Consider the following 16,250-nt stretch of genomic DNA (forward strand, 5'->3'; position numbering starts at 1 on the left):
TGTGGTTTATCAATGTTACATGCCCTAATTTTGATAATTATACTGTGGTTATGGATTGAATTGTGCCCCCCCCCAAAAAATATGTTGGAAGTCCTAACCTCCACACCAGTGAACGTGGCCTTGTTTGGGGAAATAGGGTTTTTCTTTCTGATGTTATCAGTTAAGTTAATGAAATCATATCAGAGTAAGGTGGGTTCTAACTCTAATCTTTTCTGAATCCTGTCTGATAGAAGAGGGCAGACTCAGAAACAGAGTCACACGCAGAGGAAGAAGCCAGGCAAAGTCACATGCAGCAAAGGAACACCAAGGGGTGCCGTCAGAAACCAGAAGCTAGGAAGAGTTCCTCTCTAGAAGGAATTGACATAGCCAATACCCCGATTTAGACTTCTAGCTTCTAGAACTGTAATACAATAAAGTTCTGTTCTTTAAAGCTACCCATCTTGTGGGTACCCATTTTGTTATGGCAGTCTTAGGAAACCAAAGCATGTGGTTACGTATATCAAGTTTTTGCCTGAGACTACACGTGTTTATATAAAACATCTACACTTTCTCACTAGCAGATAGTCAGGCCAAACAATATTGGCTGAAAGAATCAAGGAAGGTGGACCCAGGGTCAAGTGAAATGCATAAGCCTTTTCTCTCACTTAAGTTACCTGTTAACATATTCACAGGGGTGATTCTTTGCTAACTGCCCAGAGTGGGACTAAGGGAGCTCAGGTATATCCTGGCATAAGGCAAAGTGATGCAGGAGACTCAGAGACAGAGCTCTCCTCTTTCAGATCCAGCTGAAATATGCACAAACTGGTTGTAGGGACCTAACGCCTGTTGCTCAACAAAAACTTCTTCAGGCTTCTCAGGCTGAGCTGGTTCTTCACATGTGTGTCTACTACAGGAACCTGTCAGCAACATTTGGGATGTCAGAAGGGCTTTTATGACCATCCCTGTGGGGAAGAGTTACTTTATATGTTGCAAACTGAGAACAACATAGCAAATTCAAGCCAGGGGCCTTGAGACAGCAGCTGGTGCTCATGACACAATTTTACTGTTTACAGTGAAGGTCTACCTTTACAAAATGTTTCTGGTGGCTCGGATAAGCAACAATATACAACAGACTGCCCAGATTCAAACCCCGGCTCTGGACTCAAGTAGCCTTTGGACTCTAGGCAAGTTACTTTATCTCCCTAGAGCTTGCATCTTTCATCTCTAAAATAGTGTATTAGTTTCCAATGGCTGCTATAACAAATTGCCACAAACTCAGTGGCTTAAAACAACACAAATTTATTTTCTCATAGTTCTGCAGGTTGGAAGTCTGACACAGGTTTCACTAAGCTAAAATCAAGGTGTCAGCAGACTTGAACTTCTCCTGGAGGCTCTAGGGAAAATCTACTTCTTTTCCTTCTCCAGCTTCTAGAGGCCACCTACACCCCTTAGCTTGTGGCCCCTTCCTCTATCTTTGAAGCCGGCAGCACAGCATCTTTCTACCTCTCTGACCTCCGTTTCCATCCTTTTATCTTCTTTCTGTGACTCTGATTTTACTGCTTCCTCTCATAAAGATCCTTGTGATTACACTGGACCCTCCTGGATATTTCAGGATAATCTCCCCACCTCAAGAGCCTTAACTTAATCACATCTGCAAAGTCCCTTTTACCATATGAGATAATAGCATATTCACAGGTTCTGGGGATTAGAACGTGTACATCTGGGGAGGGGGGTTATTCAGGCTACCACAAATGGATACAATAATTTTACATACCTAATGATTGTGAAAAATAAATGAAACAAAACACATAAGCCACGTGGCATGCATAAAACCCAAAAACTTATTGCCATCCAGTCAGTTCCTACTCGTAGCAACCCTATAGGACAGAGAAGAACTGCCCTGTAGGGTTTCCAAGGCTGTAATCTTTACAGAAGCAGACTCCCACATCTTTCTTCCCTGGAGCAGCTAGTGAGCTTAAATTGCCGACCTTTCAGTTGGCAGCCAGCAATTAACCGCTGAGCCATCAGGGCTCCTTGGCATGCTTTATAAATATCAGCTGTTGTTAATTAGATTTAAGTCTGTAAAAGTAAATTAAAAACATTTTTTTTAATTGTGTTTTAGGTGAAAGTTTACAGCACAAATTATTTTTTAATTCAAAAATTTATACACAAATTGTTTTGTGACATTGGTTGCAACCCCACAATGTGTCAGCACTCTCCCCCTTTCCCTTTCCATCCTGGGTTCTCCGTGCCCATTCATCCAGTTTTCTTTATCCCTTCCTGCCTTCTGGTCTTTCCTTTTGGGCAGGTGTTTCCCATTTAATCTCATATACTTCATTGAACTAGGAAGCACATTCCTCATGTATGTTATTGTTTGTTTTACAGGCCTGTCTAATCTTTGGCTGAAAGGTGGACTTCAGGAGTGGCTTCTGTTCTGAGTTAGCAGGGTGTCTGGGAGCCATAGTCTTGGGGTTTCCTCCAGCCTCTGTCAGACCAGTAAGTCTGGTCTTTGTGTGTGTGTGAATTTAACTTTTGTTCTACATCTTTCTCCTGCTCTCTCCAGGCCCCTCTATTGTGATCTCTGTCAGAGCAGCCAGTGGTGGTAGCTGGGCACCATCTAGTTCTTCTGGGCTCAGGCTGGTGGAGGCTGTGGTTCATGTGGTCCATTAGTCCTTTGGACTAATATTTTCCTTGTGTCTTTGGTTTCCTTCAATCTCCTTTGCTCCAAATGTGATGGGACCAATAGGTGTGTCTTAGATGGCTGCTCATAGCTTTTAAGTCCCCAAACACTACTCACCAAAGTAGGATGTAGAACATTTTCTTTATGAACTATGTTATGCCAATTGACCAAGAAGTCTCTTGAGACCATGGTCCGCAGCCCTCAGCCCCAGTAACTTGGTCTAGCAATGTGTTTGGATGGTCTAGGGAGCTTCTATGACTTTGCCTTGATCAAATTGTGCTGCCTTCCCCCATATCATGTGTTCTTTCACGTCACCAAAGTTAACTTGTCTACTATCTAGTTAGTGGATTTCCCCTCCCCGTTCCTCCCCTTCTTTTTAACCATCAAAGATTGTTTTTTTTCTGTGTGTAAACCATTCCTTGGGTTTTTATAATAGTAATCTCATACAATATTTTTCCTTTTGTGATTGACTTATTCCACTCAGAATAATGTCCTCCAGATTCACCCATGTTATGAGACATTTTGCGGATTCATCATTGTTCTGTATCATTTTATAGTATTCTATTGTGTGTATATGCCATAATTTGTTTATCCATTCATCTGTTGATGGGCATGTTTCCATGTTTTTGCTATTTTGAATAACGCTGCAGTGAACAAGGGGTGCATATGTCTATTCTTGTCATGGCTCTTATTTCTGCAGGATATATTCCTAGGAGTAAAGGTAAACATTTTTAAGACAAAAAAAGAGAAAATAACAAATTTACCACCAGAGGCATACTGGAAAATTTTTAGTTCAAATCAATTATTTGAGAAAATATGTATGCTTTCCTCATTTTCTTCCTTTTGCTAATGAATTAATGTATGAAATCATATTTAACATATATAAGGTTAAAAAATTTAAATCTTTGTCACCAGACATTTTTACTTTCTATTAAATGGAATGTTAGTTAAAACTATGCTGTTAATGCCTTTGATCACTTGGATCAGGAAATTTCCCCCTTTCTCCCTAAATGTCTCTTCTTTTACTTTATTTTCTCTCTCAAACAGGATATAGAATATCTAGATGCTATCCCAGCAGCCTCACCCAACTTTCACTAACCTTTCAGACTGTGGTTATGAAATAAAAGTGGGTTTCTATATACCATGCTTTGGTAAGGACTCTTCTAGGTATATGTGGTAGAAATTCACCACACAAAAAAATTTTTTAAAGCAGGAAGTGGTGATGGTGGGAATTTATGTCATATGTGCCTGTGTTGGCTACTGTGATGTGCCAACCAGATCCACCCCCAGAAATGAAGGATTCACTCTGCTACTTTTGGCAGTCACAGGGATGGTCTCAGTGAAGAAAGATGCCTTGGCCTAGGACATTCAGGACAGATCTCAGTGGTCATCCTGGCTTCAGATCTCCCTACAGAACTGCTGAGGACTTGTTGTGACTGCATCATAGTTCAATTGCAAAAACGTAGATGCACAACAGAGAAAACAGGTGCAGAAATCCATTTCTCACCATCATCAGGAACAAAATTCATTGCAAATCTTGGTGTGGAAACGTACCTCCCTTTCTTCAACAATTTCACACAGCCTTCTTAGAACAAATTAGGAGCCTAATTTTTAATTTGATGGATCAAAAAAGAATTTTACTCAGGGCACAAAGTCAGGAAATAGCCTGGAAATATGAGTCTGCTTCTCTCTTTTCTCTCAGCCAGAGGTGTCTAGGATTTTAAACACAAGCCCGAGGGTGTTAGTCATCACTGCCTACTGGGATGATGAGTATTTCCTTATGTTCACCACAGTCTAGCTTGACACCAACAGCTTAGAAGACAATGGAAGCCAAGGTACATTGGGGGAAAAGAAGCTGTTAGCTAAAAGCACAGAGGCTCAATTTTCCTCACTCTTCATCTCCAATCAATGCCAGTCAACTAACACCTGTTCCTCCATTGTCCATCCTTCTGCCTGTCTCTCCAAGAGTAGTGTGCATTACATTATTTTCTTTAACAATGTTTTCCTCAAAAAAGTTACTTTCCATAAAAGAAAGATTTTACTCTTCATCACAACCAATCTCTTTTTCTCCAGCTGTGAAACTGATTGAGGTTCTTAAGGCTCTCAAGAAATCACTGCTCACAGCTCTGTGATTATTTTTATAAAGGAGAAAAAAGCAATAGGAGGGAATAGTTGATTATGCATGGAAAATATTCCTTTTTTATTCTCAAACAGTGAAGGACGAAAAAGGGAGCCAGAAAATGTTCAAACAAATAGGTTTATGTGCAACAGGGAAGATTATTTCATAGTGTATGAATATTTATAACCCTCTTCCTAGCAGAAGGTAGGTGAAAAATGTGGGATAGACTTGAAGATTTAGTAGGAAAAGGAAAGACGAACCAGTAGGCAGGAGAAGAGAAAAGGGGGGGACAGGTAGAGAGGAGAAAACTTGGCTAGTTTCAAAGAGCTTGATGGAGTAGCAGTCCTCCCTTTGGAGGAGTTTGAGAGGGGAAAAGATGGGGAGAGCAGATTTTTAAAATTTTTTACTCATTAAGCATATATGCCTTCCTTCTTTAATGACTTAAAAATATGAGTACAGGCCTGAATTGCTTTTTGTATTAGTCAAGGTCCAGTAAGGCAAACAGAAACCACCATATTTCAACAGAGGCAATTTCATACCAGTAATTTGTTACATGGGTGATAGAAAAGTAGAGAATTCAAGCAGAGGGTGTCCAGGCAACATAAAGACGAACAACTACAAGAAGCAATTACCCTCCAGCTCTCATGGTTGGAGGGAAACTGGTAGGAGGTAGTGTAACTCAAGCCCAAAAGCCAGGGCCATCTGGTGGGAGCTAGAACTACAGTGGTACTGGCCAGTAGGAGCTGGTGCCACAGAGAGAGGGGATGATTCATGGGAGCTGGGGCATCAGTGGAGATACAGCCATTTCCAAGATGCCACTTGAATCAGAAAGCTAGGGGAAGAACTACTCTGACTTCTTCCCTGCTTCTCACCCTCCAATTTGACTGAACATATTAGAAGCCAGAGGGCCAAGAACCCTGGCAAATATAATTCCTTCTGAATCACAGCAGAGCAAGGAAACGGTGAGGACTGTATCTGGGAGCAGAGGCAAGTGACTAACACGTGTTTTGATTGTGTAATAATCATGTTTTCATTGTCTTTGAACTCATCTCTGTATGGGATGGAGCCAGGAGGCTGACAGCCCTTTATGTGAGTTACACATATTCCAACAGCAATGAATGTCATAGTGCCTTTCCTTAAACATTAAAAAATAAAAACAACATCACTTTGTTAATTGTCATAATTTTGGGGGACTGACTCATGTGCTTCATAGACATCAGCCGGAAGAGTTCACGGCTCTTCTTATCTCCTCTCTTGTTTCCTTCTGCTCCTCCAATTTCTTCTTTCACTTCCCTATTATCTATATCTGCTGTGCAACCACCCTTTTGCAATTATTTGATCAAATAGTGGGGTTACCACCTGGCCTTCTTGTTTCTTTCATGTCCTGAAGACTGAGGAGCACCTAGGAGGAAAAAAAAAAAAGTACTACAGCTGGCTTCTGGCATCTACCACATTTAACATAGACTCTGGAGCAAAACTGTTTGGGTTTCAAGCTTCACTATTTCCTGTGTGACCTTGACCAAGTAACTTAACTGCTCTGGGCCTCAGTTTCCTAATCTGTAAATGTAATCATACTAGTTGAACTACAGGGTCACTATGAATTGCAATCAACTCAACAGCAATGTTTTTTTTATAAGTGTTGAGTTTTAAGGATCAAGTGATTTGATATACAAATATATATGCATATGACATTTATTCATATATATGTCATGTATACACACATATATCTATTATCTGTTGCTTAGAACATTATATGGCACATAGTAAGCATTCTATAAATACCAACCATTACTATTGTCATTACCCTTTTTCAACAAAACTGTAAATACTGCTCCAGCCTGTCAAGAGGTATCACACCTGTTTCATGGGTTTTACCCAGCACCCAGTCATGGCTAGTTAGGTAATTTTTAAAAATTGCTATTGATAACTGATTAGTCTAAACCAGTTATAACTGTAAAATATATCCCACAAATTTCACTGCCATTTGTCCCTCAGTTGTAGAAATTGGTTTCATTTTTCACCCTGCAAGTTGTGATTGGATCATGGCTGACCCTTTTTCTGTAGTTTTTATGGGTTAAATATTTAAATTTGTTATGGAAACAAGTTTCTTGGTTGACCAATGATTAGCTAATTTCTGATAATAGAAAAGGAAACAGATTGCCCGAGGCTGCTGTTTTCATTTCCTCATGAGAAGAAGAAGTTTACAGTGTAGTAGAAAGGCAGACACAACGCTTTGAACCTCTGCCACCATGGGGAACTGGTTTGTGAATGAGGGACTCTCCATTTTTGTCGTTGTAAGTACAAATGGGTGATGAATTATGAATTCTCTGCTGTTTTTAGTTTTTGGGGGAGAGCTAAAGAAGAAGAAAGCTTTGTCTTGTTTATTTGAGAAATCATGTCGAAACTGATTTACTCTGAGAACATATATTTATCTGTAAGCAGACTGAGTCCACTTCCAAATCTCTTAATGGGAAGAATGTACTTAGGTGCCTCATTTCATCTAGCTTATTTCTTGACTTCCTGGGAGTACTAAATTAGCCACCAAATCACAGAGGGAGTAGAAAAATTTCATGTTAATTACTTCTGCTTCTGAGTTGTTTAATTATTAGTGAGAAGAAAATTCTCTACTTCTTATGCATTTACACTGCTTAAAAATGGCCAATCAAAATTTTATACTATTTTCCAAATGAGAAGCACAAGGATAGCTTATTTATGGGAAATTTATAGCCTTTATTTCAGTAATTACATCAAACATAATTTAAGTTCTCAACTTAGTTTTTCAAAAAATCACATTGTTTTCTCTGAGGTCTAAACTTGAATTATTTGTAAGGTTTATAAAAATCCAAGAAAAGGGAATTAAAATAAGCTATCTAAATTATAGATTCATATGATCTATCTTGAGAAACAATTTTTGTAAGAAAAAGATGTAACTGGTTTTCCAATAGACGTTATTTTCTGTGCTTTTTAATATAAAGATACAAACTATTCTCTTAAGATGGTAGTCTCAGCAAAGCAATCATGGGCAAATTGTGGATATACGAATGTGATATCTAAAAAAACCTTTCCAAATAGCCAATGGAAACAAAACAGATCCTTAAAAGAACACTTATAAATTGAACTGTTAAAGAATTTATCATGAAGTATATTAAGTCTTTGAATTTTAGACCTAGAAAGATATAAGTGCACAAATAACATAAAGACAAAAAATATTTTGACATTTAAAAAAATCACATTTTATCTGGACTAAACCAAGAGCAAAGAAGTTTCCTGAATAAACTGAATGCTTCAAAGACCAGCGTAGCAGGGGCAGGGGTCTGGGGACCATGGTTTCAGGAGACATTTAAGTCAATTGGCATAATAAAATCTATTAAGAAAATATTCTGCATCCCACTTTGGAGAGTGGCATTGGGGGTCTTAAATGCTAGCAAGCGGCCATCTAAGATGCATCAATTGGCCTCAACCCACCTGGACCAAAGGAGAATGAAAAACACCAAGGACACAAGGTAATTATGAGCCCAAGAGACAGGAAGGGCCACGTAAACCAGAGACTACATCAGCCTGAATCAGAACTAGATGGTGCCCGGCTACAACCGATGACTGCCCTGACAGGGAACACAACAGAGAACCACTGAGGGAGCAGGAGAGCAGTGGGATGCAGACCCCAAATTCTCGTAAAAAGACCAGACTTAATGGTCTGACAGACTAGAAGGACCCTAATGGTCATGGCTCCCAGGCCTTCTGTTGGCCCAGGACAGGAAGCACTCCCGAAGCCAACTCTTCAGACATGGATTGGACTGGACAATGGGATGGAGAGGGATGCTGGTGAGGAGTGAGCTTCTTGGATCAGGTGGACACTTGAGACTATGCTGGCATCTCCTGTCTGGAGGGGAGATGAGAGGGTAGAGGGGGTTAGAAGCTAGTGGCACGGACATGAAAAGAGAGTGGAGGGAGGGAGTAGGCTGTCTCATTAGGGGGAAAGCAATTGGGAGTATGTAGCAAGGTGTATATAAGTTTTGTGTGAGAGACTGACTTGATTTGTAAACTTTCACTTAAGGCACAATAAAAAGAAAAAAAATTACATTTTATGCCAAGCCAACATACTAATGCAATATAGGTTTCTTCTAAGGACTTAGAACTATAAACCTGATATATTAATCACCATTATAAGAGAAGGTTACTTTTGTAAAAAAACAAGCTCAAATTATAATTTTAGTTCCCACTACAATTTCCCCTGGGAAATGACCTCCTTCTGGACTATACACTCATATACTGGAAATTGAAAACAACTTGGAAAGCAAGAGTAAGAAGAATGACACAGTCAGAAAATGGAGAAGTCACTTCAGTACCTTCTTCTTTGTAAAGAGGGACAGATTTCTGGTCTCAGCATCTATGGGTTTTTAATAGCTTCAATGCACAGTAAGAAATGGAGCTGAGGATAGAGAACTGGGGAGTGTCGCCACTTGACGTAGTCAATGCCTGGAATGAAAAGAGCAATCACTCCCTAGAAGGGTCTCTTTGTTTTTAAATCCCATGCCCCTCTTTTGTATTTTTAAGAGATATCTGCTATTATCTAATATTAAGAAGGAAAGAGGAGAAAGAGAGGAGGGGAGATAGGCTGAAAACAACTTGGCATATTGGTCAAGTAGTAAAACAATCATGGGGGACAAGACAGGGTGGGAAGGTTAATTACAAAGTGTGGTGACACTGTGGCAGGCAAGTGCTGGACCTAAGCTGGTTACACCCAGCTTTGTAACTACCTTGGTCCAAGGCTGAACTTGGAGAAGTTCTGACCTCAGGAGGTCTGACTCCAACCTTGTGTGCAATTTACCTGTTGAAATGTAAAAACTTCACTCAACTATTTCTGTTTATGCAGCTGGTATGGCTGGGGATGAATGTCTTCCTCTTTGTCTGGTACTACCTGGTTTATGATGTTCCAGTTAAGTTTTTTTACACTCGAAAACTTCTTGGGGTAAGTATAAGTTCCATCTCTTGCAATATTGGCTGGCTCACATTTCTTATCTGACATTCTTGTACATACTTCCTCACACTTTAAGTAAACATTCTAATCAATAAATATGCAACACCGTCACCCTTATTTCATCGTACCTGCCTGGGCAAGATTCTCTTAATACCTTCCAGTATAGAGCAAACAAAAGTGGGCAAAGGGTCCCAGTGGCTTCCCTTCTCTCCCAAGAGCCATGGTGCCATTGTTTTGATTAAAGGAGAAATCTAATACTGACCCTGAAATGGAAAGCCAAGTTGTAAAGATAAATCCAGGGTAGCACATGTGGAACAAGTGGGACTTTCCATATTCTCTAAATATCCAATTCCTACCACTATTTTTTCTGTGAAAAGTCCTGCTCCTGGTGACATGTTATGAAATGATTTTCAGAAAATCAGTATCTTCCTACAAATGGAGCCTTTGAGAAACTTTCTGAAAGGCCATATCTGTTGAATTGGCCAACAGAATGGAGGCCCCCTGAGTTTCCTTGCGTACTTAGCATTCTCAGTTTCCTTGAACTGCCAGGCCTCTTCTTCATCACAAATGAAAATAATCACAATTGCTGCCACCCCCAGAGAATATCATTTGTTACATCCTGCTGAGTTAATTAATTGATATTAATTATAATATGCATTATAAATCGTATGTGTAAATAATTATAATATATAGTTGTAGTGCAATATTATAATTGCTGTTAACTTATCCATGTTGATTCTGAGAAGAATGGCTTCTCTTTGTTTCCTCTCTCCAAAATATGGCATTTCAAAGATAATAATTATTCAGGCATTACAAAGATATTATTCAGGCATTACAAGCATAATAACTGTAACGCCAAAGCATTATATAAAACAGTAACCACAGTCTAAGTGCTAAGAAAAACTTTGATAAAATCTTAAAAAGGACCAGTTATAATATTGAGCTCTAGTTAATGATACGAATGTTGAAGTGTTTAGGGGAACATGAACCAGTGTCTGCAACTTGTTTTGAAATGCCTCAAAAAAATAAGATGAGTTGGTCGATGGATAGAGGGATGAATAAATGGACAGATATATGATAAAGGAAGCATAGTGAACAGCTGCTCGGGAAAGATGGTAGTGAAGGGAAACCACCTCCATGGGCAAGTCTTTGCATGGATATTTTTAATTTTCTACATAATATGGAAGGAAAGGTGAGTTGAGATTCAGATATATCCTGATTCATGTCACCAGGATTGGAAAATTGGCGAAGTAAATGTATATGGTGGAATCTGGGAAATGGGAAAACAGGCATTCATTAAAACTCTTACAACTTCTCTGTATTTGAAAATTTTCATAATAAAATATTGGAATTGATGGGAAAGGTCAGTTTCACATCAAAACAAAGACTCCCAGTAGGACCTAAAGGAAAACTCTTGTCCCCGAAGGGCCTTCCTTTAACTTTACAGATAACTTGATGTCTCTAATGTGTGGGCCTCTGATGTGGGAGCCCTGGGGAGGTTAGGGATGTGTTCTGTGCTCACAGGAGTCACCCTGCTACGTATCCTGCTTCTTCCAGTCTGCACTGGCACTTGCCCGGGCCCCTGCAGCCTGCCTGAATTTCAACTGCATGCTGATCCTGCTGCCGGTCTGTCGGAACCTGCTCTCCTTCCTCAGGGGCTCCAGTGCGGTAAGGGAAAACAATGTTCACTGAATTCTTCAAATTTTCAAAGACCATCCAGCTAAATACCTTTTCTTAGGAAAAGCAAACCAACCAACGGTTTTTGAAGCTTTCACTCTGTACAATATTCATGACCCAAGCCGTGTCTGATGTTCTATTTTATTTTTATATTATTTGTGCATAGACTTCCCTGGGACAACCATTTAACCTGGACCAGATGTTTAAAAAAACAACTAACCAAACTATACCTCAAAAATAAACAAAAAAACCCAAACCCCTTGCTGTCGAGTCAATTCTGACTCACTCAGACAGAGTAGAACTGCCCCGTAGGGTTCCCAAAGAAGGGCTGGTGGATTCGAACTGCTGACCTTTTGGTTAGCGGCCTAATCCCTTAACCACTGTGCCACCAGGGCTCCAACAATAGCAGTGAGAAAAAAAATATATATATACATACATACATACAAATGTAGTTCCTGGGTGGCACATTATTTGGCTGCTAACCAAAAGGTTGCAGGTTTGAGTCCACCCAGAGGTGCCTTGGAAGAAAGGCCTGGCCTGATGATCTACTTCCAAAAAATCAGCCATTGGAAACCCTATGGTGCGCAATTCTACTCTGACACATGTGGTGTCACCATGAGTTGACATCGACTCAATGACGACTACAATAAGTATGTATATGTATGCACATATGTATATACATATATGTGTAATATATATATTATACACTCATGCATGCACGCATGTAACAATAATATGCACAATATAATGATTTAATTATATATATATATATATATTATACACTCATGTGCGCAAGCAGACACACGTATGTACCTAAAAGGGAATTTACTTAAGGCTGAAATGTAAGATTTGAGAATTAATTTTGCAGTGTCATTTTTTTTCTAAGTTTTTAAGTCAGAGAAGATGTATTTTGTGAAAACATCCCAAGCAGATGGAAATGATGGATAATTGAGTCACATTATAATGTGACTAAGAAGGTTGCTCCATGAAATTGGGGAGTGCTGAGCTTTGTAAATTGCCAGGGCTTCTTTTGCCCTCACTTCAACAATTTAGTGAGCCCCTAAACATGCTATGCTAAAAGGAAAAAAGATTATGTAGGCAGAGCCTTTGAAACTTATAAAATGGTCTATGCATTTTTTATTGGTATTATTACACAAAGATGAGAATAAACTTATCTACGAGGAGCTTAGAACCTACACAAGTACTCAAAAATGACACGAAGCAAAATATGACAACTCCCACAAGACATTACAAGTAAAGAGCTACTGGGAATCGATGTGGGAGAAATTAACTCAGGTGGGGCAGGCTATAAAGAAAAGTTTCTTAGAGAAAATGGCACCAAAGATGAGCATATAAGGATCAATAAGCCTCTAAGAGGCGTAAATGAGAGAGAAAGGCTTTCGACATAGAGAAAAGGGCATGGGGAAAAGCACAGCGGTGGGAAACTAGACATCAGCTAGTTCGAATTGCTGACCTTTGGATGGCAACTGAGCACTTTAACCATTGCACCATCAAGGCTCCTTTGCCAACTGACAGCCAAACAAAAACAAAAACTAAAAACAGCACTTAATATTAGCAATGACATTGATTACAAGACTCTCCAAATAATCTTCTCAACCGAAGAAAGCACAGTGGTCAAATTCTACTGTACTGAAAGTTTTATTGATGAGCCCACTCTAAAGTACAATATCCTGGATATTGTAGGTGATCGCTGATCATGTGTTGAATGAAACTCATGCACTGTAATTTTTATTTTCATTTTAAGGAGATAGAACTCTTTCCCCTGTTTGAATAATTTCTATTTAGAGGAAGCAAACTCTGAGAAACAGGTAGCATTTTCACCAGGATGACCCGTTAAGAAACCCTTGTTACCCCATAAGCCCAAACTGCACTGCCGTTGAGCTACCAAGTCCCACGAGCAGCACATGTTGTAATGGCAGCTTTTGGACTTCCTGTGGTCCAAGAGGGAAGATCTTCATCAGTGTCTCTAAAGACAGGGATGAAATGAGCTTCGTCTTCATATCACAGAGAAGCTTGACTCTGTAACTAGACAAATCTTTTGTTTTTAAAAAAGAATGTATTTTTTTAAATAAAATTAGCAGCAAGCAACATTCTTTTATATACAAGGTGTGTCTTTCCTTCCCTTATCCCCAACTTGAAATGTGAACTTTGCAAATGAAACAGTTTCCTCTTTGGATTTAGTCGAGTCAGCCTCCTGTCACTAATGTTGGAAATCATAATGTTGTTGTTATTAGTTGCTGCCCAGTCAACTCTGACTCATGGTGACCTTATGTATAATATAATGAAACGTTGCCCAGTCCTGTGCTGTACCGTCTTCATGATCATTGGTACATTTGAATCCATTGGTGCAACCCACAGAGGGGGCTCATCTTCCAGCACTACATAGGGCAATGTTCTGTTGTGATCCATAGAGTTATCATTAGCTCATTTTTGGAAGAAGATCACCAGGCCTTTCTTTCTAGTCTGTCTTAGTCTTAGCCACCATCCATCTGTCAGTTTGTCATACTGTGGTGACTATGTGTTGCTGTGATGCTGGAAGCTATGCCACCAATATTTCAAATACCAGCTGGGTCACCCATTGTGGGTGACCAGACTAAGACAGACTAGGAAATCATAATATTTGCCATTTATGAAGACTTCAAAGACCTCATCTTGTTAAATCTTTGTATCGAGCCAGAGAGGTGGGGACAAAATTACATTGGAGAGCTGGGACTCAAACCCAGGTCATTAGGCCCCCATAGTCCATTCACTTTCCTCTGTGCCTTCTAAACTTCTTGGAACTCTCCTGTTGAGGTATTATGGTCTTCCAAAACCAATCATATGTATGAATGTTTGAGCAAGCCAAATAAACTACGCTAGAAATGACAATGATGTTGTAACTTCAAGAATTAATTAGTAGGACACTATGTGAAAAAAAAACCACATAACTTCTGCTCGGTTTCTAGTGGCCTTAATCCTTTAGACTTTGCTTTGTAAAATCCTTCTGGTTACATGGAGAAAAAAAAGCCCCAGGGTTGGCCCACCTTAGGGAAGGTAGGGGTAAAAATTCTCTACCTGCTTCGTTGAGGGAGATGGCGGATAGGGTGGGGCTCAAGATACAGAGGTCTCTGAAGAAGCCTTAATAACCTCAGCTTGCCATTCCGAAACTAGTTTCTAACTGGATGGATAGAAAGAGGAAGGTGAAGAGATTGAGGCCTTGTCTGTAACCTTATATAGTATGGGAGTCAGAGACCTTCAACATTGGTCTGTCTCTAGCATATAGTCTAAGGCAAGCCTCTTGGACTTTCTGTCTCAAATTTTTTTTAGCCAGAAGTCAGGTAGAATAATGCAAATGTAAGAATGAAAATGATATTTAAAAAGTATATTAATTGATTCAGTCCATCAGTTAGTGAGTTGTCAGTCAATGATTACTTGTTGAGTGCCAGCTATGTGATAAACAATAGGGACATGTGGTGAGTAAAAGAGTAACACATGGGTGGGCCATGGGCTCAGGGACCTTAGAGTCTTATGTGGGAGATAGAGAATAAACAGGTAATTTCTAAATGATAAACAGTGCTATACAATTAGAAGGTGGTGTTCTTCATGTCTGTCACATGTCCTGTCACTAAGTTTGGACGTTACTATCAACTTCTTAGCCTGAGATCTGTAGTTTCAAGGCTGGTTTTTGCAAGTTCTCCTAAATGCACATAAATATCTATCTAATTCAGATTCATTAATGGTGTTTGTGGTGAGACCAGGTATACACAAAATAGAACTTTTAAGTTTCCGTAACATGAAACTCATATCACACCCCATTAAATATGTACTTCTTTTTAGTTCCACTTCTCGTTTTTTTGAAATGATTATTTTTTCTCTCTCTCTAAGAGTTTGAGCAGAGCATAGAAATCTGCTGAGATGACTCAATAGTCTGCCTTGCACTTGAATATCAGGTTACTGAGATTGAGCAAGGGATAGTAACAAAGAAACTTCCCTTTAGAAGTCAATGGCAGAAAGCAAGGAGATAGTTTAGTGAGGAAGCTATGGGGTATGATGGTGGCTTGTGTAATTGGTAGGTGCTGGCAGTAATTTAGAAGTAACTCAAAATCATATAAAAGGGATCTGCATGGTGGGAGGAATAAAAAAGCAGTCACAAGCAACAAAACCTTTCTATCCCACACCACCAGCTGGTTGTCTTGCTCCCTTTTTAGAAAATGGTGAGTGAATCACATTCTTGAAAGCCAAGTATATGAGTGTGTATGACTTGTGGTTTATTTGTTTGTTTTCCATCCCTGATTGTGCTAAAGAGGGTGATTGGGAAAAAATTAAGGATTGGTGCCCTGGTGGCTACTAGCCCTTTAGTGATTAGTGGCCCCTGTTTATTCTTTTAATAAAAGTTGTGTGTTTTATATTAACTTAAAAAAATTACTTATTAAGATAAAACAGTATTATTGAGTGGGCCTTGTATTTCCCAAGCACATCACTTCATCGTTCTGACATTTTGTTTATTTTTCTCTATGGGACTGTTGCTAAAGCTGGTAAGGAAGTTCAATATCTATTGTTTCACATTTTTGATTACCCATGTTGATGATGATGATAAAAATAAGACTGTGGAGACGATGTAGGGACCACAATGAAACCACATTCTTTTTCTTCAGATTCAGCATGTGGAGCCAGTGTGTTTCCCCCCCAAAGTTTCAAAAGGATTTATCAGGAAGTAGAAAAGAAAGCAGTGTGGCAAATATAGATATGGGGGTAAATATATCTCCGTAGGTTTGGCGAGCATGATGTCCTTCTCCAGGAACTGGTCCCTCCTAGTA

At 39.4% G+C, this 16,250-nt stretch overlaps 1 protein-coding gene across 1 annotated transcript in view; it reads left to right on the top strand.

Annotated features, from left to right (window-relative positions):
* The first annotated feature begins 6,939 nt into the window (after positions 1-6,939).
* LOC100655878 (cytochrome b-245 heavy chain) overlaps positions 6,940-16,250 on the top strand; it is a 37,128-nt gene continuing 27,817 nt past the window's right edge. The window contains exons 1-3 of the mRNA XM_003422162.4: positions 6,940-7,072; positions 9,652-9,747; positions 11,314-11,424. Of these exons, the coding sequence (XP_003422210.1) occupies positions 7,028-7,072; positions 9,652-9,747; positions 11,314-11,424 (252 nt within the window). The 5' untranslated portion in view covers positions 6,940-7,027. The remainder of the gene's footprint in view (positions 7,073-9,651; positions 9,748-11,313; positions 11,425-16,250) is intronic.

This window comes from Loxodonta africana, chromosome X (assembly GCF_030014295.1).
Source record: "Loxodonta africana isolate mLoxAfr1 chromosome X, mLoxAfr1.hap2, whole genome shotgun sequence".
Lineage (NCBI taxonomy): Eukaryota > Metazoa > Chordata > Mammalia > Proboscidea > Elephantidae > Loxodonta > Loxodonta africana.